The 27677-nt window shown below is 43.4% G+C and overlaps 1 protein-coding gene and 1 long non-coding RNA gene across 2 annotated transcripts; both read left to right on the forward strand.

The window, feature by feature from the left end:
* Positions 1–595: 595 nt before the first annotated feature.
* Positions 596–13835, forward strand: gtf2h2 (general transcription factor IIH, polypeptide 2). The gene is made up of 15 exons (XM_079568364.1): positions 596–662; positions 2782–2841; positions 2916–2993; positions 5156–5192; positions 6587–6673; positions 6800–6850; positions 6924–6978; positions 7053–7158; positions 7681–7771; positions 8817–9012; positions 9080–9143; positions 9863–9969; positions 11164–11266; positions 11370–11409; positions 13560–13835. The coding sequence occupies exons 2-15, from the start codon at positions 2786–2788 to the stop codon at positions 13668–13670; spliced, it is 1182 nt and encodes a 393-aa protein (XP_079424490.1). The 5' UTR covers positions 596–662; positions 2782–2785; the 3' UTR covers positions 13671–13835.
* Positions 13836–19133: 5298 nt separating this feature from the next.
* LOC306969738 lies at positions 19134–19493 on the forward strand. Its single transcript, XR_013793344.1, has 3 exons — positions 19134–19221; positions 19290–19379; positions 19454–19493. It is a non-coding gene; the product is annotated as an uncharacterized lncRNA (long non-coding RNA).
* The last annotated feature ends 8184 nt before the right edge of the window (positions 19494–27677 follow it).

A 27677-nucleotide genomic window follows, 5' to 3' on the forward strand; every position in this document is an offset into this window, starting at 1 on the left:
GTTATAAATAAATGAAACAATGGTCCAAAACAGTTCATAAAAATGTATGCCAAATGTATGGCTTAAAGCAAATGAGAAAAAGTTTCGGCTCTTACTCTTTTCACAGATAAACCCACCGGACTAGTCTGACCAGTCACAAAAAACAACATCCCACAACAACAATGAGCCGCAGATTTAAGGGGGAAAGGTGGGGAAATGTGTACGTTAACAAATCAAACGAGACACGTCAAAGTTTATTATATTAGATCTAGACTGTGTGGTTATAGCTACATTGGATTTGCATATTTTTTACATACACTTTTTGTCAAATGACTCACTGACCCACATTCAGCAGACACTGGCATTACTAGCCTACATTTAAACTACTGTGCTTTTTCGTGTTTTTAATCTTTCGTTCAATAAAAAAAAAACAAGTTTTATTTTTCACCAATTAATTAATATAATCAAGTACGTTATTTAGTCGATTCCGTGTGTCAGTTATTATTCCCACGTATGTCCACACGGCCGCGCTGTTTCACTAAAACAAGCCCGGTCAGGTCCTCTCCTCTGTTCCTTGTTTCCGCCCGGAGCCTTTGTCCGCCGCACACGGAGCGTCTATGGCTGAAAAGTGGAACATTTGCAACATTTTACCATCATTTTCCTCACAATTCCAGCTTCTGAAGGTGAGAATTGTGTTTGTACTGATGCAGCGTTGTTTTTTATGCTAAGGTGAATTTACGATCACGTCACTTTAATGTTTGCATCTGCTAAATTGGCAGAAAAGACGGTTTTATTTATATTTAACGGCACCAAAACGACAATAATAATTTTATGCTAGTTTTAATGATAATAAAATTTAATTAAAAAGTACCGGATAAAGTCAACCTTTTAATCCCACCGGACCGAGCATATTTTCTCCAGTTTGGCTTTACCTAAATCTAAAAGCTTCTGGGGAAAAAGTGTCAAAATAGTGACGACAACGGGGATGAAAATGCAACGTGACAAAAGTGACAAAAACACAATAAAAAAGCTAAAAATAAAAAATAAAAATAAAAAGCAACAAAAAGCAATGAAAACGTGGCAAAGATGTGACCTACTGTTTTTGTCACTACTCTCGTGTTTTCGTAGTTGTTTTTTGTTGTGTTTTTGTCATGTTTTGTTGTTTTTTTGTCTCTTTTTTGTCATTACTGGTAGAACACACAGATCTGACACATGTTTTCAGAAACTACATGGTCTTAGCTTTCAAATAAGGCGTTGCACCGGCCTATGGGCTGTAATACAAAACTGCAACAACAACAAAAATAGATGAATCCGCAGAAAATCCCGACAAAAATGGGGCAAATGTGGAGACAACGCCACAAAGAACAGTTACGATCAGTTTTGTAGGTCTTAGCTTTCAAATCAGGCGTTGCGCTGACAAAAAAGCGACATGATAACAGGAAAAGGGGACAAAAAATGGATGAATTGGCAACAAAAACATGACAAAAAAGCGTCAAAATCAGGACAGAAATGAGACAAACGTGTTGGAAAAGCAACAATAACACAATTAACTATGAAAAAAGCAACAAAAAGCTGCCCACCTCTTCAGTGTAAATACTGGTTAGAATGTTTATGTGTCACTTGAACGCAGTGACCATGAAAGTCAAAGTTCTGAACAAGTGCTTTTTATTTCCAGTATGTGGAACTAACTTTGACTTTTCTGTAGCTTTGTGGCGTCTTGAATAATGTGCAGGTTTTCTTTTTTATTCAATTGGCTTGTTGCACGGTATGGCTATGCTAGTTCCTCTGACCTGAAGTTGTGAGCGCTAGTACTTCCTGTCTGTATTCTTTTCCTATAGAGATGAGCTCGGACCTCGGATAATAATCATATTTTCTAAAGATTACATGGTGGGCGAGTTGGTGAGTTCCTGGTAGATGATCATTTACTGTGTGTTCAAATCTTAATGTAGGATGGAACGAGTTCCGAGGAGACACCTGTGATCATAAAGGATTGATAGCTTGTCTTGAAGCTAAAGGCTAACATGCTATAAAAAAAAATATAGCGCTAAAAAAATTTAAGTATTAATTTATATTTGAGGCACTATTTCAATATGTATAATGCATGAAATTAATGTTAGCCTTTAGCTTTAAGACAAACTCACTGATCCTTATAAACATAGACGTCTCCTCCGCTGAAATATTTACTCTGTGCAGCAACTCGTTCACCTGCAGGAAGTGACCATCTACCAGGAACTCACTGTCCACCACAGAATCTGTAGGAAATCCGATGATTTGAACGGGTCTAAGCTAATCTTAATGGAAATTAATACGGACAGGAGGTACTAGCGCCCACAGCTTCAGCGCAGAGGAACTAGCGTAGCCACATTGTGCAACAAGCCAATTTGACACAGATTCAAACAGAACAATCTCATGCAGCATCCTTCCTTAGTGAACGGGATCTAGATCTAAAATTACAACATTAGGGATATCTGATTCTAATTCCATTTTGACTTGTCAAGTAAAACACTCTGCAGTGGAATAATACATTTTTACACCTACAAAAAGATTTAAACATCTTATTAAGATTTATTACCATAATTCCTGTCTTTTTGTTCATTCAGTCCGTCGTCATTGTGGATCATTTGAATGAAAAGCTCTTCTGAACGGCTCTTTACATGAATAGATCCCAAACGACTCGGCTCCTTGTAAATAGCCATGAATCCCATCACTATTGTAAAGGACGTTGTCTGAAATGACCAAAGGGAGTGGCTTGTGTTCTTTTTTTTTGTAAATGTCCAGATAAAGTGGCTCCCTGTGTTTCAGTGAAATGGACGAGGAGCCGGAGCGAGCCAAGCGCTGGGAGGGCGGCTACGAGCGGACATGGTCAGACCCGTTTCATTCTTCATGGTGCATTGTGGGTCGTTGATCATTGATTGGTGACTTCCGTGCCGTTTCAGGGAGGTGCTGAAGGAGGACGAGTCGGGTTCACTCAAAGCCACCGTCGAAGAAATCCTCTTTCAGTCCAAACGGAAAAGGTCGGACAGGTTTTTCTGTACTCTTCACTAGGGCTGGGTACCCAACACATTTTTTCCCAATTTTTGTTCATTTTTTTCCCATTATTTTCTTTTTTGCACAATATTTCCCTTTCTTAATTTCGCCCCAATTAATCTTGCTATCCCAATTTCTTTCCCTAATTTTTGCAGATTTTTTTAATTACTTTATTACTAATATTTTCCCTAATTCCCTCCCATATTTAACACAGTTCTTGTGTGAACCTGATATTTTAACTGTGCAGATCTTCTACACATTATTGCTCTATTTTCTGGTTTTAGACAACAAATATTTGAGTATAGGTATCGATATCAAAAACCAAGTATCGTTAAACTACTGACATTGGGGGGGAAAATGTAGCGATGCCCAGCCCTGCTCTTCACACAATTCCGCTGACTGTCTAAGAACAATTAAATCCAGACTGCGCAGGTGAAAAATTAATTGACATTAACGGAATAGGCCACCGTTTTTACATACTAAAATATGTTCTTACCTCACTTTAGACGTGTTAATATATCCCCGTCTGGTCTTTGTCCGTGCGCTCTGCCAGGCAAACGGAGCACATACGCAGCCTCTCCCACATGTCACATAGCTCCAAAAAAGCTCACGATAGAAGCTACCAAGCTCTTCCACGTGTTCCCTATTTAAATAAAGTTACGTGAAGTGTTTTCATGCGAAGTATATTTACACAGAAATGTAACATGTCGATTTTATAAGCAAATAAAAAGGGGGACTATATTGTGAGGCGTAATGATACGAGGAGCAAAACGTCCGCGCAGTAACTCCTAAAGGTTATTGACGGAAGTGAGCGGGGGAAGTCTTTAGGAGTTACTGCGCGGACGTTTTACTCCTCGTATCATTACGCCTCACAATATAGTCCCCCTTTTTATTTGCTTATAAAATCGACATGTTACATTTCTGTGTAAATATACTTCGCATGAAAACACTTCACGTAAATTTATTTAAATAGGGAACACGTGGAAGAGCTTGGTAGCTTCTATCGTGAGCTTTTTTGGAGCTATGTGACATGTGGGAGAGGCTGCGTATGTGCTCCGTTTGCCTGGCAGAGCGCACGGACAAAGACCAGACGGGGATATATTAACACGTCTAAAGTGAGGTAAGAACATATTTTAGTATGTAAAAACGGTGGCCTATTCCTTTAATTGTGTTATTTCTAAACATTTTTACAGGGGGATTTTGGATCTTAAGTTTTTTTTAATAAACTAGTTATTAGTGGGGAAAAATTTAAATTTCTTCTTTGTTTTTTGGGGTTCAGAGCTCAATAAATCAAGCAGGTATCAGATAGTTTGTGTGGAAAAAAAAAAATCTTCCTAGTGGAGTGGGAGCCTGTAAAGTAGGGGTGTCAAACAAAATCCAGCTTGCACGATGATTTAATCTGGCCCCTGCCTTGTAGAGCGTGAATCTCAGCGTATGTCCAAAAAAAAGTACGTCTCCAGCCCAGGGGTCCCCAACTGGCGGACCTGGGTCCAGATCCGGATCTCGAGAGGCCTCAGTCCGGACCCCAAAGCCTTTTCTCCCTCCCTATGTACTTAATTTCTGAGGCTGAATAAAAAAATATTTAAACAACTTGAATAACATTGAAATGAAATGGCAAAATTATCGATTCATTGATCAGCTCTGCCATGTAACGAGACAACCTGTGTGCATGTTTTAACATTTTCCCGAGCAATGACAGCATATGTCCAAACCCTGGAGATAATATGTTGAAAGTTATGAAAGAAAGGTTTGTGGACCTCGAGCTGATTTAGTTGGGGACTCCTGGTCTAGCTCATTCCCGTGCGGAGGTATGAATTTTTAAAGAATAAGCAGAACGCTCATTCCAGTCACTAAAGGAAAGATTTTCACACGTGTCCAGCAGAGGGCACTGACATAATAAGAGATCAGATCGGAAACCAGTCTCAGGCTCGGGGAGAACATGCGAACTCCACAGAAAGGCTCCACCTGAGGATTGAACCCGGGATGAGTGCTGCGCCACCCGCCAATGTCACGGACAAAACTAGACACAAATCTAAACACTAAAGCAAGTCCCTGTTTTCATCTGCAGCGTCTGGACTGAGACATGATAAAAGTCAAAAAGTCGTCACTTAAACTTTTTGTTTTCTCCTTTTGCTCTACAATCTTCCAGGGTGATCGAGAGCCATGGGCAGGTTCGTCTGGGAATGGTAGGTTTGAGCAGCTGATTCTTTTGTTTGAAACTGCAAGTAATGTCCAAACACACAGTATCTTGAGCACAGAGGTTACATTAAGCACGGCAGTCCCTCTGGGTTCTCTCTAAAGCTCAATCTTGGCCCACAGCGTTACATTAGGTTTAACATTGAGGAAATGTAAATAATAAGCTCCAATTTGCAACTTTGCTGTAAAACGGTGTAGAAAATTCTATCTCTGATTCTTCTGGCATTCAGCAAATGGAAATGTTTTGTAAAATTCGAATTGACCTAAAAGTCAAAGTCTGGTTTCATGTCAGAGAATGCAAAGGTGTCTTTTTATAAAGTGTATGTAAACGACTGTTTCCCACTGTATCTCATTAAAAACCTCAAAAATGCATCTCAAGATTAATTAATGGATAAAAATAGATCATGGGGGAGAACACTGTTCGTCAAAATGATGGAGAGAAATCATCGTTAGTACAACCACTGTTTCACAGCGGTCACACGCACAAGATACATGTGTTTGGACCATAGATTTAATAAATGCAGATCGGCAGATTCAGCCCCATTCATAGTTATGGTCCAGAGTCGCCTGTGAAATGAACATGGCTGCTTCCATCCATTTTGTAAAATCCCCAGAACCGCAATGCTTATGCACAGGGACCCACAATTAAAATATACAACATCCAACCAAAGTGCAGAAACAAAAGAAAATGCATAATTACAAAGGAAAAACTGAAATGACAAAAGTTCACCTATCAACAGGAACACAACACAGAAGGAGCCTGTTAAATTTACCCATTCTGTCTCTACACATCATAATATTCGAATCAGATTTACATAGTTTGTACAACATGAGATTTGCATTCAGGTTCATTCAGCCTGGGCATGAAGCCTGTTCCTTAAAAGGGCAAAAAGGCGGGCCACTGAAAAGCCTTCCACTTTTTACTACTGCTGTACAAAAACCAGCGTGGTTAAAAATATGTCTCCCGGCCCAGTGTTGTCACATGGGTCACAGCATTTGTTAAGTCACCATAGGAATCCTGTTTACCAAGTGTCTTTTGGAGTCGCCACTGGCCGCCAGGGGGTGGTGTTACAGCAATGTCAGCTCCCCGCCATGAGGACCATAGAGAAGCGCCTTCCTCGCCCATTGGTTTGGACACGACAAGTTACATTTTCAAATGCTTACTCTCTTTCATTGTTTAGATCTGTGAGGTGTGAGGTCACTTTTACAATACACCGACATTATAGACTATTTCACTCAGTGCTCTAGAGAGCTCAGGTGGAATTTCCTGCATTTACGTTTCCGGTTCATGTCAGTGTAACTCCCGGGTCGATCTCCACGATAAACATGAAAGTCCTCTCTTGGTTTTCATTGTTCGTGCTGAGTCTTTCCTGGTTGGTTTCAGATGCGTCACCTGTTCGTGGTGGTGGACTGTTCCCGCAGCATGGACGACCAGGACCTCAAACCCAACCGGCTCACCTCCACGCTCAAGGTGCTCCTCACAGCCCGTCTGTCTTTGCAACAATTTAGTTTTCAATGTGACTGTAATCGATTTGTGTAAACTGTAATCGACTTTGGGGTTTGATCGTTGTGACCGTTGCCATTTTGATCATTTCAGCTTCTGGAAAAGTTTGTGGAGGAGTATTTTGACCAGAACCCCATCAGCCAGGTTCAGTAAAGTCCATGAGCACCAGGCTCCTCAGTGGTTTATACATGTGTTGACTGACGTGTCTGCGTTCCAGGTGGGAATCATCACGACAAAGAACAAACGCGCGGAGAAGCTGACAGAGCTGACAGGTGAGGCTCAGACTCGTGTCACAGACTTTAACTTCAGTTGAACACGATTTGATGTGAAAAATGTTTTTGTGCAGGGAATCCGTCCAAACACGTGTCAGCGCTGAGGAAGGCCGTGGACACCGTGTGTTTGGGAGAACCTTCGCTGTACAACGCCCTGAGCCTCGCCATCAGCACGCTCAAGTGAGTCTCTACGTCCTGCAGGGTCATCATCAGACGGCAAGCTCTAGTAAACACGTCTTATATGGGGCGCTCTGTCTTGGTTTCAATGTCACCGTCTACATACGCTAGCAAACAGGAAGCGGAGTTAACCAATCAGAGGAGGGCGGTGTCTGTCGTTGCTGCGTTATCCTGCGTTAACCTCTTAACCCCCATCTGAACCATCTGCTCGGTTCAGATGGGGGTTTAGGTGATCGAGAGCCATGGGCAGGGTTGTCTGGGAATGGAAGAACAGCCAGCGACCATTGGGTTTTGGTCATTTGCTGCAATGACAAAGTTTGTCCACAAGATGTCACTGTTAGAAGAGATATTTTTTTGGTTCAAATCTTTTGCCAGATGTTTGCAGTTGAACGCATTGAAGTGCCACTCGCTGGGTTCATACTTTTCTGTTTTTTTAAATTTACAAATGGGATTCATTATCATTCATTCACTGCTGCTTCTGTTGCCTGTGGTTTGAAATGCTAAATGTCTTTGTTTCCTCATCAGGCACATGCCGGGCCACACCAGTCGAGAGGTCCTGGTGGTGATGAGCAGCCTGACGACCTGTGACCCCAACAACATCTACGAGCTCATCAAGGTCAGATTCTGATCCAGGACTAGACGCTTTATCTGAAGCTCTAACTGACGGTTATTTTGGCAATTCATAGAGTCGCGATTGTCACGATAGTAACATTTCAAACTCGATTCCCGATACTGATTTCGAGTCTAATGTTTGTACTGATGATTTAACCTACAATTTAAACTATTAACAGACTGGATTTGGCCCATGACCATCAGGTTAAACACAGTCTGTATCTGCCTTAAACGGTAACAGTCACTGCTGTCACATTTACCAGTGTGTTCATTCAAAGCACAATGTTAAAACTAGCCTTTAAAAATACTCATCAAGTCATGTACAGATAGGTATGATTTAATTTTGTTGGGAATTCTTTGGAGAAAACACGACTTCATATCCAATGCTAACCGATACATGTAAACCAATGGACGGCGCTAGGCTAATGTTAGCCACAATCGCTAATTCTCAGTTTCTCTCCAAACGGCTGGTCCAGGAGCAAGATCAGATCGTACTTTGCGACAATGGATGCATTTAGTACAAGAGAAGTACAAGATTGTACCCAGCTTTCTTTGCTTTGACCGTTTTTGTGATGCTTATTGTTTCATCTCCTTATTGGACACTGACAGGAAGTGACGTAGATAGAGGCAAACTATTTTAAGCTGTTGCTGCATGTTATGTCAATGAGTCAAACTGCTGAAGCATTACCTTTTCTTAGTCACTTCCTGTCAGCAGCTTGAAAATTCAAATAACTTTTTTGCCCAACATTTCTATATTAAAATTGCTGCTTCACTGAAATAAAATGATAATTGACTGTGTGTGCATAATATGTCATAACAGCGCCGCCCAAGATGTGACTTCCTGTTTCGATCCAGCACACCAAAATAAAAGCACCATCTTATTCATTAGTTCAGCAGTTCATTCGTTCAACTTTCTTTCTGCCCAACGATTAACAGACAAAACACTTAAAATGTGTGTATTTAATGATATTCTTGTAATGTTGCAAGTGCCTGCTGAACTAATCCATGACACGAGCTGTGTGCTTTGATTTTGGCCGTGTCGTCCGCAGACGCTGAAGGAGCTGCGAGTGCGCGTGTCGGTGATCGGTCTCTCCGCCGAGGTCCGAGTCTGCACGGTCCTGACCCGAGAGACGGGCGGCTCGTACCACGTCATCCTGGACGAGGGCCACTTCAGAGAGCTGCTGCAGATCCACGTCAAGCCTCCGCCCTCCACCAGCGCCTCCGACTGCTCCCTCATACGCATGGGTAGGGCGCCTGGCTCACTCGGACTCACAGTCTGGCACACGGAGTCTGACCGGATGTGTCTCCTCAGGTTTCCCCCAGCACACCATGGTGAATGTGAACGAGCGGGACGCCAAGCCCTCCTTCAGCATGGCGTGAGTCACTTTACCATTTTGTTTCCAATGGCCGACAGGGTCGTGAGGAAAGAGATGACAGGATAAGATGCAAAGTACACAGTAAATATCAAGCATTGGCTTAAATGACTTGAATTGAGGAAATGTTTCTTGTTTTGAGCAGTTTTCACTCATTTAGACACTTTTCCTGATCGGACCAAGTTTCCTTTGCTTGTTTGAGGACATTTCAGACCAGTTCTAGGGTAAATCTCGCTTGAAATAAGAAAGTAAAACTGCCAATGAGATAAGACCAATTTTCTCACCCCATTGGCAAAGAAAATGACCTGAAATAAGGACGAAATGTATTGAAACGAGTCAGAAACATCTCAGAACAAGTGAAATAATCCAGGACAAATGCCCAACAACTTCTTAACTAGTCAAACAACAATTTGGATTATTATGCTCAAATTGAGATGTTTATACTGATCTAGTTAATTATTTTTTGCAGTGTAATGGTCAAACGCTTCAATAAACTAATTTCATTGCCTTTCATTTTTTTTGTCACATTTTCATCAATCACTCTTTTCGCTTTTCTGTCTCTTCTGTGGCTTTTGTTGTTGCATTTTCGTCACTTTTCTGTTGCTCTTTTGTGGAGTTTTTGTCACACATATTTGGCACTGTAAGACCCCCTATTATTATGTGCGTTTCAGACAGCTGGACTGCAGAAGTACTGTAGTAATGCAGTATTGTGTGTGTTTCAGACACCTGGACTGCAGTAGTGGGGGTCCCGGCCTGTCGTTGGGCGGATACTTCTGTCCTCAGTGCAGCGCTAAATACACGGAGCTCCCAGTCGAGTGTAAAGTCTGCGGTGAGACGCCTTCAACCATTTCTACATACAGTAAAAAATTGGATTTGTCCATACTGAGATATGTTCTTGCCTGAGCTTAGACGAGTTGATGCGTACCTGTCTGGTCCCGTGGAAGAGCTTGGTCACTTCTAACTTCACCCCCGTTTGGAGCTATAGGAATATACTGGGAGAGGCCAAATGCTAGCAACATCTTTAGCCTTTTTGACTGAGGGCACACACAAAGACCAGACAGGTACGCATCAACTCGTCTAAGCTCAGGTAAGAACATATCTCAGTATGGAAAAACGGTGGCCTGTTCCTTTAAGACTGTTATTAATCCTTCCCTTGTTTTAAGATGTGTGTACGGCCCTGTGGCCAACTGTAATGTTTTTACAGTGCACTATAAGTAAAGTTGGTATGGTGTTTCTGCAACGAAATGCCACAGTTTCTTCAGAATCATCAGAAAAAGTTTAGGTACTGCTGGTAGTTTTTTTTTTTGTACACATTTTCCTCATTTAGCCATTTTTTATTACTGATAATATCCCAATTCTTTCTTCAATTCCTCACCACATTTATTTTCTGAACTTTTGCCACACTTTCTCCATTTTTTTCACATTTATATGTGAATGTTAGCCCCATTTTTCACATATATATTTTTTTATTTACACAATTTTCCTTTTTTTTTCGTCCAAGCTTTTTCCCAATTTTCTATTTTTTTTTTCTATTTTTCACATTTTTCCCCCCCTGAATGTTCCTTATTTTGGCAATTTTCCCTTACTAATATTTTTCCTATTTTCTCCACATTTTTTTCCACCTACAATCATTTTTTGCCGCAATGTCTCCCAATTTTCCACAATCTTTCCCCCATTTTGGTGGTTGCCCAATGTTTCCATTTTTGTTATTTGTTATATATTTTTTTCCTTTTTGCCTGAATTTGTTCAAATTTTTTTGCATTTTTTTATCACTAATGTTTTCCCCATTTTCTCTCAATTTTTTCTCCACCACCCAATTTTTTTTCAGACTTTTTTCCACAATTCCTCCCATTTTCCCCCCCAATGTTTCCTGATCCTTTGCAGATCTTCCACACATTATTGTTCTGGTTTCTAGACGGCACATATGTCCGTCTGGTATCATAAACCAAGTATGTTTAAAGTACTGGTATGTATATATCTGCACCAGTACACAGCCCTGTTCTTTAGCGAGTGTCTTGTGCAGGTCTGACGCTGGTGTCTGCGCCGCATCTGGCCCGGTCCTTCCATCACCTGTTTCCTCTGGAGCCGTTCACCGAGAGGCCTCTGGAAGGGCATCCGGGACATAGGTCAGACAGGCCCTTTGTCACTCCTTTCATCAGTAAACATCAGGCTGAATGTCGTTCCAAAAACTAGTAAAAATAGTAATTTTCATTTGAAATTTTTTTGCAGGTTCTGTGAGGCCTGTGAGGGCGAACTCAGGGACAAAACAGTGAGTATTTCCTCCAACTTACCACGAGCTGAACTTCTGTGAAGGTTAATGCGAGACGCTGCAGGTGAACATGTCATTTTTATGTCAAAATAAGGCATTTATGCATAAAAATGGACCAAATCACTGATATTTTCAGCAACAAAATCAAAATAATGTTTAACTGTTGTTCATTTGCAATTTATCCTTGTTTGTTTTGGTTCAGAGCTCAATATATCATTCAGGAAGTAGATATTGAAAAATCCTTGCATGGAAAAAATCTTCCAAATGTAGTTGAGTGAGAGTCTGTAAAGTGTGGAGTCTGTATGAGCGACTGAAGTGGAGATGTCGTTAAAGAGGGGCATGGAAACCTCGACGGCCCTAAAGCCTGGTTCACGCGGGAAGATTTCAAATTGTCGGCTGATTTTCCGCTCCACAGCGACTGTTTTCAGAAACTTTCGGACGATCTCTGCTGCTTTACAAAGGCTCTGCTTTGTGACGATGACACTAGAGGCCACCGTTGCTGTAGTACCTCCATGTCGCCGCTAGTCTCCCATTGGAATGTATTGGACTTAGGCACGTGAAAAACAACTTTACAGCACGGTTTCTAATTTTTTTCTTAAACTTTCTACAGCTCGATATTCCTCCTGTGATAGCGCTGGGTTAGTTACAATGAAAGAAACCAGGCTGGTTTTTGTAAGAAAGATTTGTGAAATCTCGTACTAGTGTTAGCATTGGAGCAGCGCGAGCTACACGTCACACAAGGGCCGAGTCTACAGTGAAGATCCCGCCCTTATGTCCTTTTTAGGAACATGCTGGGGAGGACAAGTCTGTAAATCAGCCATGATTTCCCCCTCGAACGTGGGCATTGTGGTAAATGGGGAGGAGTGAGCAGGAGCCTGTCTATTTATGTATACAGTCTATAGTGGAGACACGGCACCATTTAACTCCGCCCCTTTCCCCGTGAGTCTCCATGGAGACGGTTAAACTAAAACGCTTTTGAAAACTCCATGGCTGATTAAGAAGTTTGACTTTTGAGAGCAAGGAATATCTAAAACAGAAACAACAATTTTTAATAGGCCTTATTGTCGACTACATTATGAATCTAAATATAAATGAGCAGAACTCTGTTTATTACAAATCAAATCGATTAATATCGTAATCGTCCAAACTGAGTTAAAAAAAATCGATTTTGTTTTTGGTCACATCGCCCAGCCTTAACACAAACACATTTCTCTCACAAACATTCCTGTGGGAGAGACAGTGGTGCAGCGGTTAGCACTTGTACTTCACAGCTAGACGGTCCCAAGTTCGATTCCCGCCTGGATGGGGCCTTTCTGTGTGGAGTTTGCATTAGGGCCGATACTAGGCTATTTTCAATATCGGCCGATATCTCTGGAACCGAACAGAACCGAACTTTCCACAGAAAGAGTCAGAGCTCAGTCAGAACTTCCCTCCCTCCCACAACTTCCTCAGCCTCAGGGGAGACACATCGCGGTGAGATTCGGTCACATGTTTGTTCAACTATTTTACATATTTTATGTTGTGGACGTTTGTGTCTAATTTCAGAACCATGACAAACAGAGACTTACTGTTTTTTGTTTTGGAATCTACTGATTTTTGTCTTTCAAACAAGCTCCTTCTGAAGTACTGACTAAACATGAATATACAGCGCCCCCTGCAGTCACTGTTCAACACTCTTCACACACAGGATTATAGACCAGACATTTTTTAACATTTGGCTTAAAATATCAGCGGTGCATGTCGTCATCGGCCTGAGAAAAACCCATCCATCTTCATAGTAAACAAACATGGTGGACGAAGAAGAAGCGGTGGCCATAATTTGTATTTTAACAGGAAAAAAAAAACGTCTTTTGCCACTGCTGTCTCCCACAAAGGAAATTACCATATTTGGATCACATTGTGTTGTCGGGGGGATTCCGTGTGTCACACCATGTCATGTCATGTGTATTTGTGAATGGATGCACATGGGAAAGACCAGGAAGACAAAACTAGACTCAAATCTCTGGAGATCCATGATTTCCCCTGCAGCGTCTGGCCTTAAAGTGTCTGTTTTACCAACACTAAACAGACGTCTGCACCGACAGTGCGAGTGTGTGGCAGATACATGAACATAAATACAGCATCTACTTTATATTTGTCTGTTCCTGCAGGTGTTTGAGTGTCCGTCCTGTTCCGGAGTGTTCTGTGTGGACTGTGACCTGTTCATCCACGACACGCTGCACTGCTGCCCGCTCTGCATCCACCGCAACAGCGCCCCCTGAGGCACGCTCACCGCCAGTACCGTTTCTGAAGACTTTGGACCATTCAAACCATGAACTATTATGTGTATATAGTTGGTTTCTACGGCGACGGACTACGTTACTCCTGGAGGAGCGTGATGCTTTTGGAGTTTGTGTGATCTTCTGCAGTCCGCGTTTGTTCTGTGAAGTAATAAACATTAAGATGACCTTTTTTTAAATGACCTTTTTTCTCCGCTCTCTGCTGGTGGCTACAATTTTTGAGTAAACTTGAGAAAACAAAAAAACTGCATTAACGTGGAGCTCTCCTGTAGTTTGGCTGTAAAAACAGACTGCGCTCTGCATTTTCTCCAGTTAGGTTTACCCAAATTTAAAAGTTTCTTGACTCATAGGCCAGTGTAACGCCTCATTTGAAAGCTAAGATTTACAAAACTGATCTAAACGGATCTGTTTTTTAAGTGTGACTGACTGAAACTAGCATTAGCATGTGTGACCAAGTGAGGTCGATGGTGATATTTTTATACAATTATGTTCGATCCAAGACAACGTCACTCGTTAAACCAGAAAGATTTTGTTCTATACACCAAAAGGCTGTACACAGGTTCGTTGACTGAAGTGACAGAAACACATGATTACAAGACAAAAGTCAATTTTCTTATGTTAATTTATTTTACGATATATAAAACAGCATTTCAAATATAATTCTTGGACGTTTTAAGGATCAATCACGTTGTGCAACATCCCCATTCACAACTGGGTATAACAAAAATAAAATAATGCAGTCCCATTAGTGAGTCCAGTGGTTACAGCTGTGCACCCGGATCCGAAGGCCCCACAGTGCACACAGACAAAGGGGGAGACTCCCGCCAGCAGAAGCCTGGGCAACATTGATACATTCAGTTTACATACAAATCATAAATAGGCAACATAAGCATATAAACAAAAAGACATGACACCAAGGACATACCAAGACGTACAGTGATGTCGCACCACCCTTTGGCCGTACCGCAACAGTCGCAACAATCCCCGAGCCGCCAAGGACTAGAAAGAATAGGGCCGTTAGCTGCACGACAGAGAAGTTACGTAAAACCACGAGACTGCTCCAACGCCTACCCACGATGCCCGCGGCACCATCTCTAGCTACTGTGCTTGACGCCCTCAGAAGCTCCGGTGCGCCAAACTACCACATTGGCATTGTCGGCAGGATTCTGAAAAGTGACAGAGACGTGTGTTTTGTGGCCCAGTTCGTGTCCAATGGAGGAAGAACTAGCTTGCCTCAAGGACTTGGTCGAGCAGCTTCAAGCTGACAACCAAAGGATACGTCAGGACCAATCCCCGGATCACCCTGCGCCGTCAGCCTCAGCTTCAGGCTTAACCCCTTAATTCAAGCTTGTCCACGCTCACGTCATCTTACTCCTACTGATCAAGCTTTGTTCATATATGACCATTTGGAAGGTGAAGTAAGAGAAGAGATAAGGTATCACTCATCAGAGGAGCATGAGGACCCAAGTAGAGCTTTAGCCATATTACAGGAACTGTATGATTGTACAAAGTCATAATGTGTTTGCAAGAAGAGTTCTTTTCCCAAAAACAAATAGAGGCTGAAACCCTCCAAGAATTCTCCCATGCTTTGTTGTGTTTAATGGACCAAGGCTCCTTCTCCTGTTACGAACAAAGGGGTTTTACTAAGGGACCAATTTGTTGAACACGTGACTGCTCCCTTCACCAGACCTTAAAACAGTACGTCTGAAATAAACCTATGACCACCTTAATTGAGGATCGCCCTGAGGCCATTACTTGGGAACAGGAAGGGATGCCAGTGGATGGGAGAGCTCGTAGTCACTCAGTCCCTTCTGTGTTTGTTTTTCAGCACACTGCATGAGAAGCAGTGTGCTTCTCCCTCAGTACTGCCACCAGGTTGAAGTGGCCCCACCAGTGGTCTGCTGTATGGACTCAAAAATGTGAGAGGAGTTTCTGTGAGCTCAAACAAAGGTTGGTGAGTGCTCCTGTGTTAGCCTACGCCAACTTCTCTCTACCCTTCATTCTTGAGATTGACGCCAGCTACAATGGTTTGGTGCAGTCCTTTCACAAGAACAAGAGGGGAGAATTTGACCTGTGGCCTGTGCAAGCCGTGGCCTTCGCCCCACTGAGCGGAATATGGACAATTATAGTTCAATGAAACTTCAGTGTCTTGCCTTTAAATGGGCAATGACTGAAAAGTTTAGTGACTATTTACAAAAGTGTGTGGTGCTTACGGTTAACAATCCTCTCAGTCGTCTGTCCACAGCTAGGCTGGGTGCACTGGAACAGCGCTGGGCCGCCCAGCTGGCTGACTTCGATTTCACCATAAAGTATAGGCCCAGTCGAGCAAATGGGAATGCCGATGCCCTATCACGACAAAACCAAGCAAGAACTAATGACTCTGTTCCGGTGTCCTTGGGTCTGCCAGTACCAGAGCCACTACAGCAAGCAATTACAGCTGAGCACTCAGCTAGAGCTACAACGAACACCGTCTCTGCCCTGCCTTTTTGACCTCTGTAACTGATTTGCATGCTTTACAGGAAGCATACCCAGTTATTGGAGTGTTCCTGAGGTTCTGGAGACGGGGGAAGGGCCCTGATGCTGCAGAGAGACACCACCTCACCAAGGATGTTACAACCCTGGTCCGACAATGATCCCGGCTCCTCACAAAGGAGGGTGTGCTGTAGGATTACACTCAAAGGAGATGAGGCCCTCCAGCTGGTTTTACCTACCACCTTGGTTTTGAGTCAGCTCCATCAGGAACATGGCCATCAAGGTATCGAAAGGACATCTGATCTGGTTCATCTGGTTCATCAGTGTTACTGGCCCAGGATGTATGCTGAAATTCAGAGATGGTGCCAGGAATGCGATCGATGCCAAGTAGCCAAAGACAGTCGGCCCGCTGCCAAATCATATATAAGATAAGATAAGATAAGATAAACCTTTATTGATCTCACAAAGGAGAAATTCACTTGTTACAGTCGGCGTTCAAGAAGAAGAGTTAATAAAGTGCAGCTGATACAGAGATTATTGCACATGTTACTTCACAGTCTTATTGTACAGTCTGACAGCAGTGGGGATGAAGGCTTTGCGGTAGCGCTCCGTCCTGCACTGAGGGTGTCTCAGTCTGCCACTGAGAGAGCTGCTCAGATCTTCTACAGTCCCGTGCAGTGGGTGGGAGGTGTTGTCCATGATGGAGTTGAGCTTGGCTAACACCCTCCTGTCCCTCACCTCCTCCACAGAGTCCAGGGGGCAGCCCAGGACAGAGCTGGCCCTCCTGACCAGCTTGTTCAGTCTGTTCTTGTCCCGCTCTGTGCTGCCCGGGGCCCAGCACACGGCAGCGTAGTGGAGAGCAGAGGCCACCACAGAGTCATAAAAAGTCCTGAGCAGAGGCCGGCTCACTCCGAACGACCTCAGTCTCCTCAGAAGGTGAAGGCGACTTTGGCCCTTCTTTTACAGGGAGTTGGTGTTGTGGGACCAGTCCAGTTTATTGTTGAGGTGAACACCCAGGTACTTGAAACTGTCCACCTCCTCAATGTCCTCCCCCTGGATGTTCAGCGGTGTGTGCGGTAGTGGCTTCCTCGTGAAGTCGATCACCATCTCCTTCGTCTTACTGATGTTCAAGCACAGGTGGTTGCGCTCACACCAGTCCACAAAGTCTATGATGACTGACCGGTACTCCAGGTCGTTCCCCTTAGACACACAGCCCACGATGGCGGAGTCGTCGGAGAACTTCTGGAGATGACAGCTGTCCGTGTTGTATGTGAAGTCCGATGTGTAGATGGTGAAGAGAAACGGTGAGAGGACGGTGCCCTGAGGGGCCCCGGTGCTGCAGACGACCACCTCAGACTCACAGCTGCGCAGCCGCACATACTGTGGTCGGTCCGTGAGGTAGTCGATGGTCCATGCAGTATATATATATGGGACAATATATGGGACATTTGCTGGCATCCCGACCTAACCAGATACTTGCCATTTATTTACAGTATTGGAGCCTTCACAGAATGGGATGGAGAATGTCTTGGTCATGACACATGCGTTTTCAAAGTACACTCAAGCAGTACCAACACATGACCTGCTGGCATCTACAGTGGCAAAAGTCCTGGTAATGGAGTGGTTTTATAGGCATGGAGTGCCAGCTCGCATCCACTCCGACCAAGAACGGCCTGTTACCTGCCCCAAGTAACCTTTGCTTATAACACCACACCAAACCAGTCCATTGGTGAGTCTCCCTTCCTTCTAATGTTCGGCCAAGATCCGCAGTTGCCTGTTGATTTTCTCCAAGGACGAGTTGAGGAGCCAGTGCCAGGCAGCGTTCAGGATTGGATTGTGGAGCATCAAGGGCGCCTAAAGCACGCCTTTGAAGAAGCTAAAAGGCGCCTTGATGCAGCCGCCCACAGAAAGGCATGTCATGATACACAGGTGCGAGACTTGCCACTACAACAAGGACAGTTGGTCTACCTGAAAAATGTTGGAGTACGAGGCCGCCATAAAGTGCAGGACACCATTGGCCCCGTAGAATATCCAGGTGAGATCAAACATGTCCACCGTTCACTGCTCAAAGGCAAATTTGGCCATGTGAATGAGAACCCGGCCAGCGAGCTTGTGCAGGACACCGCTCCCATAGCTCCAGAAGAACCGCTAGGAGATGGCGAGTGGTTCTTGCGTATCTTAGAGCCGGTTTCTGACCACACCCAACCAAGCACCCTAGTACCACCTTAACCAGGTCAGTTTCTTATCCCTATATCAAGTAACCACCGAATGGAACTAGTACCTTGTGTCACAGGCCCATCAAGGGAGACCGATGTCATGAGGATCACTCGATCCAATGCCGGAAGACACGCAAACGTTCACCACCTGCCTCAATCAGCTGGGAGTAGTGCAATAGGGGCAAACACCCAATCGCCTGTGCCCAGAGAGGGTGCTGTGTTTCGTCCATGGCAGTAAGTGGCAATCGCCGGGCCGATGATTAAACCATCAGTGGGGTGGTTTGTTTTTCCCCTACAGTTTCTGAAGTGCTCCACCTGGCTCCGCACTTTAGCCCACCCCCTAGTTAGGAGGGTTATTTAAGACACCTGTTTCCAATGTGGTGTCCCTTGCTGCTACTATCTGGGTGCCTTTTGCATGTCCCCAATCCTGGCGTTGAGGTATCAAAGACCTTTTATTTCTTTAGCTTTTTTACTTTTTGTGGCATGTTGGTGTAGGTTACCTTTAAGGTGAATGGTGGGTGGCGCCGACGTAGCTTTTAAAGCCGCGTGCACAGCGTGCACGCGCTCTCTTACACACACTATCTTGAGTGGGCTTTGTGGTGGCGGCGTGCTGTGGGCTCCCGCACTACCTGGTTTGGGCCGAATCTCTCCCCAACCGCTGCGTTCATCCGCATTATTATCCAGGTTAGTTCTACCTCCTCTTCTGGTCCTGCCTATGCCAGCTCTGCTTAACATTGATTGTCTTAGGTCCAGGACTACGGTCCGGCCGGCTTGTGTGGTCTCCCTCCTTCTCCTTGGGAGTGCGTGCGTTTGGCACGCGTCGTGGGCTCCAGGCTCTTCTCGGGGTGAGTGTGTTCGTTGTCTCGCCGCAACTTGGGCTTGGTGCTGTGCTGATACCCAAATTCTCATTCAGGTCCTGGGCTGTTGCGGGACGCTGCCGCGAATTCCCCGCGTCTCTCCCCCTCCTCCCGCTGCCTGCGGGTGCGCGCACTTTGGCCGGCAGGTAAGACACCGAAGGCTTTACTAATGCAGGGCAAATCTTTAGTTAGTGGCTCACGCTCGTGCTTCTTCTTTTAGGCACGAGGTGCACAGTGTGCGCGGCCCACGTTGGAGCTGCCACCTCCTGTTTAAGGAGGCCGTTGCCTTGTCCCTCTGGTTCTGTCCGCCGTCTCACTGCGTGTAAAACAAGCGCTCAGTGTGCGCCTATGCGGGCGTGGACTGCACCGAGTATTTTGCCAGTTTGCTTTGCATGTTAATTTGCTCATTTTCTTTTCATTTGTTTGATTAATTTTTGTGTGGTTTGGGTTATTATTGCATGGTTTGATATGTTGTTTTGCCTTATTTTCCTGCTGTAATTATTGCTTTATTTTTCCCATTTGATTTAATTGCTCATTTCAAGGTGCCGCCCTCGCTTGTTTAAAGCTGCACTGTACGACTTGGAACAGTTTAAAGCTGCACTGTATGACTGGAAACTGTTTAATGCTGCACTGTATGTTGAAACTGTTATTTTAAAAAAAGGAACGCTAGGCCTATTTTAATTTTTGTACTTGTTAAATAAATATTCTTTGTAATAACACTCACCCCTTTATTGTCCTGACCGAGCGCGGCCTTTGAGAGAAATTACACGTAAAACTGAACCAGTCTGGTCCCAGGGCCATAACCCTGGGTGGCGTTGTTGGGACTTTTCAGTGGTCTACCACCGCTCACGCTACATTTTCAAAAGTAATGTTAAACTAAAAAGCCATTCCTCCTTAGTGCTGGCCCTAGCTCGCGATAGCGTCCCGTGTGCTATGTGGTCCGAGTGGCAGCCGTGCCTTTCTAATGGTCAGGTAGTAAAAAGGCCCGTTTCATTTCAGTGTATTTGTTCAATGAAACTAAATTAAACAGGTTTTGGTTTACTCTAGGGCCCTGTGAACCATCAAGGGTGGTAAGTTAGGGTGCCATAAACACTGTTTGTTTTAAGGTGAGTCTTTTTAACAGCTAATTTCCTTCTTTTTGTTTGTTAGTTTATATTTTTTCTTTTGATATAGTTTTGCCTTTTTTGTTTCCTTTTGTAATTAGCTTTTTGTTTTGGTTACTGCTTAGTTAATTTTGGTCTTTTGATTGCTTTGTTATGAGTGTATAACTTTTGTAAACTGCCTTTTTGGTGGCAATTGTTAGCCAACTGGGTTCGCCGTGTTTTTAAAACACTAGGAATATTCAAATTTTAGCTTTATCTCTAATAAAATAAAACATGTTCAATTAGTAGATTAATAAATTTGGATTTTTCTTAAATTCTGCCTCCTGCTTTAACTTATTACTTTACAGCCAATTCTGAAGATTCCAGTCCAAATAAAATCTCAATAAACTGCTTTTTAACTTTGAAATCAACGTCTCTGTCCATTTTATCAGAAACTTACCTTTGTGTCCTTTTTCTATCTGGTTATTAGTCCCTCGGTATACTACACATGCTACTTCTAACTGCAGTATTTTCACTCATCTGTTGAACTTCCACTTTTATCTGTTTATATCTGATTATCTTGATGTCACAGAAATGAACAATTCTACACTGCGTTCCAAGTTATTATGCAAATTGTATTCAGTGTCAAAAAGGTTAAAAAAAATAAAAAAAATAAAATCCTTCCTTTTGGCTTAATCCCACAGCCTTATTACAGCCTGTGAATTTCAAGAACAATCCTCTAGGTCTATTGCTTGTTATTTCAATAACATGTATATTCACTGTTTGGTTTATAATCTATGTAATTGACTGTGGAACATTTAATATGATTATTCAGTACATATAAATGGCTATCCCCCACGCCTGCTAAAAATACAGTATACCCACTAGAAAATTGAAGACTACACCACTGCCTCAAGCCTGTTGAGAACCTTTGCATAATAATTTGGAATGCAGTGCATCTGCCATTCTTTTGAAAATCCTGGAAAAAGCTGTGTATGACCAGCTTACAGACTTTCTTCTTGTAAATAATGTTTTTGACGTGTTCCAGTCGAGCTTTAGACCCTGTCACAGCACTGAGACGGCCTTGATCAAGGTGACTGATGACATCAGGCTAAATGCAGACACAGGCAAGGTCACAGTTTTAGTTCTGCTGCTGCGTTTGACACAGTGGACCATGGGATCTTACTAGAGAGGTTTAAAGCCAAGGTGGGAAATAGGGATAGACGGATCGATACCAAAATATCGATATAGCAGTCAGGTGGGGAACTCCGCTGGATTAAATATGGCATGTCATTTGTGAAAGTGAAAATAGACCATTCATCTGGTGAAGGCAGCCATGGTGGGTGTACAATCATGATTATGGGAGTCATTTCCCCCAAAAAAGTCACACATCCAAAAGTGGATTAGCCGCAGAGTCAGTTGTGTCTTTTTTTTCACTCCTGTATTTACATGGTCTTTATACGTTTTACCCAGAAAATTGCATATTTATTTTTCTTTTTGCACTTGCACCAGTCTTGTTAAATGGCTCTTTTTGGTGTTCATGTAAGCCAGAATATAGACTGTTTTGTTCAGCTGTTGATGAAACATGGGGGAAAAAAATAAAGAAAAAAAATACTCCCGGTATCGGATTGATATAGACTTTTTTGCCCCAGGTATTACTTGGTATCAGATCGAATCCAAAATGACTAGTATCTCTTGAGTAGCTCTTGAGTGGCTTGTGGCCTACCTTCAAGACAAGACATACTGTGATGAGATAAATAGCTGTGTCTCGGACAGGATGGCATTGACCTGTGGGGTTCCCCAGGGGTCGATTCTGGGGCCCCCTTTGTTCAATCGGTACATGCTTCCACTGGGTCAATTAACATCCAGTAACAACGTGTCCTATCACCATTACGCAGACGATACTCAGATCTATGTTTCACTAACAGCGGGTGAACAGGGGCCCGTGGATTCACCGTGTCACTGTATCAAACAGAGAAACAGATCATTGTCTTTGGCACAAAAACACAGAGAGGTTGTCATTGGTGATCTTGAAACGTTTTTCACTGGGACCGAAAAGCCAAGTTAGAAATCTCGAGTTAATCATGGACTCAGATCTGAATTTTAACAGTCATATTAAGTCCATTACATCGATAGCCTAGTACCATCTCAAAAACATTGCTAAAATAAAAAAACATAGTGTCAAAAACAGATTTGGAGAGATTCGCCTAATTCATGTGTTTGTAACGGCCTGTTCACCGGCTTCACTAAACAAGCTGTCAGACCTGACCAGAACCAGGAATTACGACCATATTAGTCCAGTGCTCCGGTCTCTGCACTGGCTGTGTTCTATTGCTGGATTTATTGTGTTTTTATTGTGTTTTTGGTGTTGCTGTGAGGCACATTGAGTTGCCTTGTGCATGAAATGTATAAATACATTTGCCTTGCCTATAATTGTATTTTATGGCACTAAAGTGTACCATGATGCTTGGTTGAACATCAGTAAAATTAAGGAGTAAAACAGCATTGTGGTCAGGTCTAGCTCATTGAATTTGATTCCATTGAATTCCTTGCCCTTTTAAATGTAGGTTTTGACACTAAGATCAAAACTATTGGTCAATTAGAAGCGAACAAATTTAGAAAAACACGTTTGACGGTGGCCATTTTGAAAAATCCAAGATAGCTGCCCTCAGAGGTTAAATCCAGTTTATCTCCACATCTGAAATTAATGCCTATAATGTGTAAAGTGCACCATTTTTATCACTTTGTCATTACTTTTTTGTCACTATTTTGCCACTTTTTTCCAGAAGATTTTAGATTTGAGTAAAGTATTGATATATCTGCTCCGGTCCGAGACTCAAAAATAACCCTCAATCAAATAGCACGAAAATACAAGTTACAACTTAACAAGCATTGGATTGGAAGTCTGTCTATGGAAGTCTGTCTATGGAAGTGTGTCTATGGAAGTCTGTCTATGGAAGTCTGTCTATGGAAGTGTGTCTATGGAAGTGTGTCTATGGAAGTCTGTCTATGGAAGTCTGTCTATGGAAGTGTGTCTATGGAAGTCTGTCTATGGAAGTCTGTCTATGGAAGTCTGTCTATGGAAGTGTGTATGGAAGTCTGTCTATGGAAGTCTGTCTATGGAAGTGTGTCTATGGAAGTGTGTCTATGGAAGTGTGTCTATGGAAGTCTGTCTATGGAAGTCTGTCTATGGAAGTGTGTCTATGGAAGTCTGTCTATGGAAGTGTGTCTATGGAAGTCTGTCTATGGAAGTGTGTCTATGGAAGTCTGTCTATGGAAGTGTGTCTATGGAAGTGTGTCTATGGAAGTGTGTCTATGGAAGTCTGTCTATGGAAGTGTGTCTATGGAAGTGTGTCTATGGAAGTCTGTCTATGGAAGTCTGTCTATGGAAGTGTGTCTATGGAAGTCTGTCTATGGAAGTGTGTCTATGGAAGTCTGTCTATGGAAGTCTGTCTATGGAAGTGTGTCTATGGAAGTCTGTCTATGGAAGTCTGTCTATGGAAGTCTGTCTATGGAAGTGTGTCTATGGAAGTCTGTCTATGGAAGTCTGTCTATGGAAGTGTGTCTATGGAAGTGTGTCTATGGAAGTGTGTCTATGGAAGTATGTCTATGGAAGTGTGTCTATGGAAGTGTGTCTATGGAAGTGTGTCTATGGAAGTCTGTCTATGGAAGTCTGTCTATGGAAGTCTGTCTATGGAAGTGTGTCTATGGAAGTGTGTCTATGGAAGTGTGTCTATGGAAGTGTGTCTATGGAAGTCTGTCTATGGAAGTGTGTCTATGGAAGTGTGTCTATGGAAGTGTGTCTATGGAAGTGTGTCTATGGAAGTCTGTCTATGGAAGTGTGTCTATGGAAGTGTGTCTATGGAAGTGTGTCTATGGAAGTGTGTCTATGGAAGTGTGTCTATGGAAGTGTGTCTATGGAAGTGTGTCTATGGAAGTCTGTCTATGGAAGTCTGTCTATGGAAGTGTGTCTATGGAAGTCTGTCTATGGAAGTCTGTCTATGGAAGTGTGTCTATGGAAGTCTGTCTATGGAAGTGTGTCTATGGAAGTGTGTCTATGGAAGTGTGTCTATGGAAGTGTGTCTATGGAAGTCTGTCTATGGAAGTGTGTCTATGGAAGTCTGTCTATGGAAGTGTGTCTATGGAAGTCTGTCTATGGAAGTGTGTCTATGGAAGTCTGTCTATGGAAGTGTGTCTATGGAAGTCTGTCTATGGAAGTGTGTCTATGGAAGTGTGTCTATGGAAGTGTGTCTATGGAAGTCTGTCTATGGAAGTCTGTCTATGGAAGTCTGTCTATGGAAGTCTGTCTATGGAAGTGTGTCTATGGAAGTCTGTCTATGGAAGTGTGTCTATGGAAGTGTGTCTATGGAAGTGTGTCTATGGAAGTCTGTCTATGGAAGTCTGTCTATGGAAGTCTGTCTATGGAAGTCTGTCTATGGAAGTGTGTCTATGGAAGTCTGTCTATGGAAGTCTGTCTTGTCATTATATACTTGTCAGTCCTGCTTCTAAACCAGACACACAACCTGACTTTTGACTCAGATAATACTTGCAGTTTGGGCAAAACCAGTTTGTTTAACCACTAATCATTAACCTTGCTGTTTGGTCAGTCTGACATTATTCTCACCAGAACAGTCTGATGGTAATTTGACCAGAACATTTACAAACAGTTTATATAACCATGGCAGAACAGAAATCATACGGCAAAGTACAAGTAGATGGCCTCTCCGAAGGTTTTTATAACATTTAGAAGCAAGCAATGAGTTAAGATTTCTACAAGAGCCAAGCTGGACTCAGTTATGACATACAGCCGTAGAGCGGGGGCTTCTCCTCCGGCAGCTGTACAAACACAGGGTTCAGAAACATGATGCAATGAAATCACATGTGACTGCCCCTACACAGTCACGTGTCCCAGGGTGGGTTTTTCAAACAGAACACATTGTTCCCGCTCAGTCTGCTTCAGTCCGAGAGCGGGAACAGAAGCTGTGACCGGTAAGTGATATTCTTCTTATTCTGTAGTACCTTTGACATTAGTTATTGACCACAGATGCTTTTCAAACATGTATCTTTGATGGGGGGAAGGGGGACGCCAAGTGTGAGTGTCCTCTGAGATAAAGGCTAAGTCATAGTCTAGTTTCTGCTTTTTTGTGGGGTTGAATCACCATGTTATATTGATATAACATGGACCTCAGTGAAGCGTAGTTCAGGACCCCTGACATATTAGAACAAAGGTCACCAATTCAATTTCATGAAGGTCCAAATTGAAAACAAAGTCAGGCAAAGGTACATATGGGTTTAATTCACAGTTCTATTTAAGCCTGTATTAAATCCAATAATAACTACTGTGCTTTAAAACAATGCAATTCATTGAATTAAATTCTAAAAATACATTTTGGCCATAATGACCTATATACACAATGTGCCGATGCAGTGTTTTGTTTCCCCTCTTGCTCAGCTCAACACACTGAGCCTTGTCCCCCCCCCACCCCCCACCCCCCTCTGCGTGCATCCTGCCCAGAGACAGCCTTGTTCCCCTCCCCCCTCTGTGTCTATTCTGCCCAGTAACAGGCTTGTTCCCCTCCCCCCTCTGTGTCTATTCTGCCCAGTAACAGCCTTGTTCCCCTCCCCCCTCTGTGTGTATCCTTGTTCCCCTCCCCCCTCTGTGTGTATCCTTGTTCCCCTCCCCTCTGTGTGTAGCCTTGTTCCCCTACCTCCTCTGTGTGTAGTCTTGTTCCCCTCCCTCCTCTGTGTGTATCCTTGTTCCCCTCCCTCCTCTGTGTGTATCCTTGTTCCCCTCCCTCCTCTGTGTGTATCCTTGTTCCCCTCCCTCCTCTGTGTGTAGTCTTGTTCCCCTCCCTCCTCTGTGTGTATCCTTGTTCCCCTCCCCCCTCTGTGTGCAGCCTTGTTCCCCTCCCTCCTCTGTGTGTATCCTTGTTCCCCTCCCTCCTCTGTGTGTAGCCTTGTTCCCCTCCCTCCTCTGTGTGTATCCTTGTTCCCCTCCCTCCTCTGTGTGTAGTCTTGTTCCCCTCCCTCCTCTGTGTGTATCCTTGTTCCCCTCCCTCCTCTGTGTGTATCCTTGTTCCCCTCCCTCCTCTGTGTGTAGTCTTGTTCCCCTCCCCCCTGATCTGACAGCTGTGTTCGACAGAATTCTTCTCACCCGCCTCGAGTCATGTGCAGGAATTAAAGGCACAGCGCTCAACTGGCTCCGATCGTTCCTGACTCACCGGTTTTCTGTTAACCTGGGTTCTTTTGACTTAAGAAAAGCTCCTCTTGATAGGGGAGTGCCCCAAGGCTCGGTTTTAGGCCTGTTTTGTTTTCACTGTACATGTTGCTCTGATCTATCTTTAAAAGTCATAACACATCATTCCACTGCTTTGCTGATGATGTTCAGATTTATCCTCCATTTAATGTTAAATCAAACTAAATCCAAGCCCTGCAGAAATGTCTTGATGATGTAAAGGACTGGATGTCACTACATTTTTTAAATTTAAATAACAAGGTACAAGGTCAAACCCTACCTACCACCATGCCAACTTGAGAGAGTAATCCATGCGCTCACGGATAACGTCACGGCTGGACTATTGTAACTCATTATTTTATGGCCTTGACCAGTCGTCCATCCGCAGACTCCAGCAGTCTGCTCACAGGGACCAGACGACAGGAGCACATTACTCCTGTGCTTTCCTCTCTCCACTGGCTTCCTGTGACTTTTAGAATCTAGCTTAAAATGTAACTGTTTGTTTTTAAATCTCTTCATGACTTGGCACCTTCGTACCTAAAAGACTTGCTGAATGTGCACACTCTGGGCAGAACATTGAGGTCCTCGGACCAGTTGCTCTTAGACTGCCCATGGTCAAAACAAAAAAACAGAACTCTGGAACTCTCAGCCTCTGGCAATAAGAATGGCCTCCACTGTTGAAAATTATAAGTCATTTAGGCCATTGGCTAGCTTTTCTAGCGTGAAGTTTTGTTCCAGGAAATCAGAAATACAATTTCTTTGCATATTCTGAAACTATATAAAACAAAAGGGGTCAAATAAAGTTTCCACACGCAGAAACCCTGCAGTTTTTGAGAAATTCGAGCGTGAAATGGGAACTATTTTCTTCTGGCGCGTATGATTTTAGGGTCACCTGACCTACTTCTGACCAATCGGCGCATCGCGTTGACACCGCAACCCGGAAGTAAACACGCATCCCAGAGGAGCGCCTTCACTAACAGCGCAGCTGTCAGCTACTATCGTAAAGAAAATCCTGCTTTCTGAAGGCAAACTTTAGATCCTCTGCAGCGAGAACAACTCGAGCAGAGTGGGCAACACTCACGAAGATCGCAAACGAGTGGATTTGGACCATAGACCTGTTATAATCC

This window comes from Gobius niger, assembly GCF_951799975.1.
Source record: "Gobius niger genome assembly, chromosome: 1".
Taxonomy (NCBI): domain Eukaryota; kingdom Metazoa; phylum Chordata; class Actinopteri; order Gobiiformes; family Gobiidae; genus Gobius; species Gobius niger.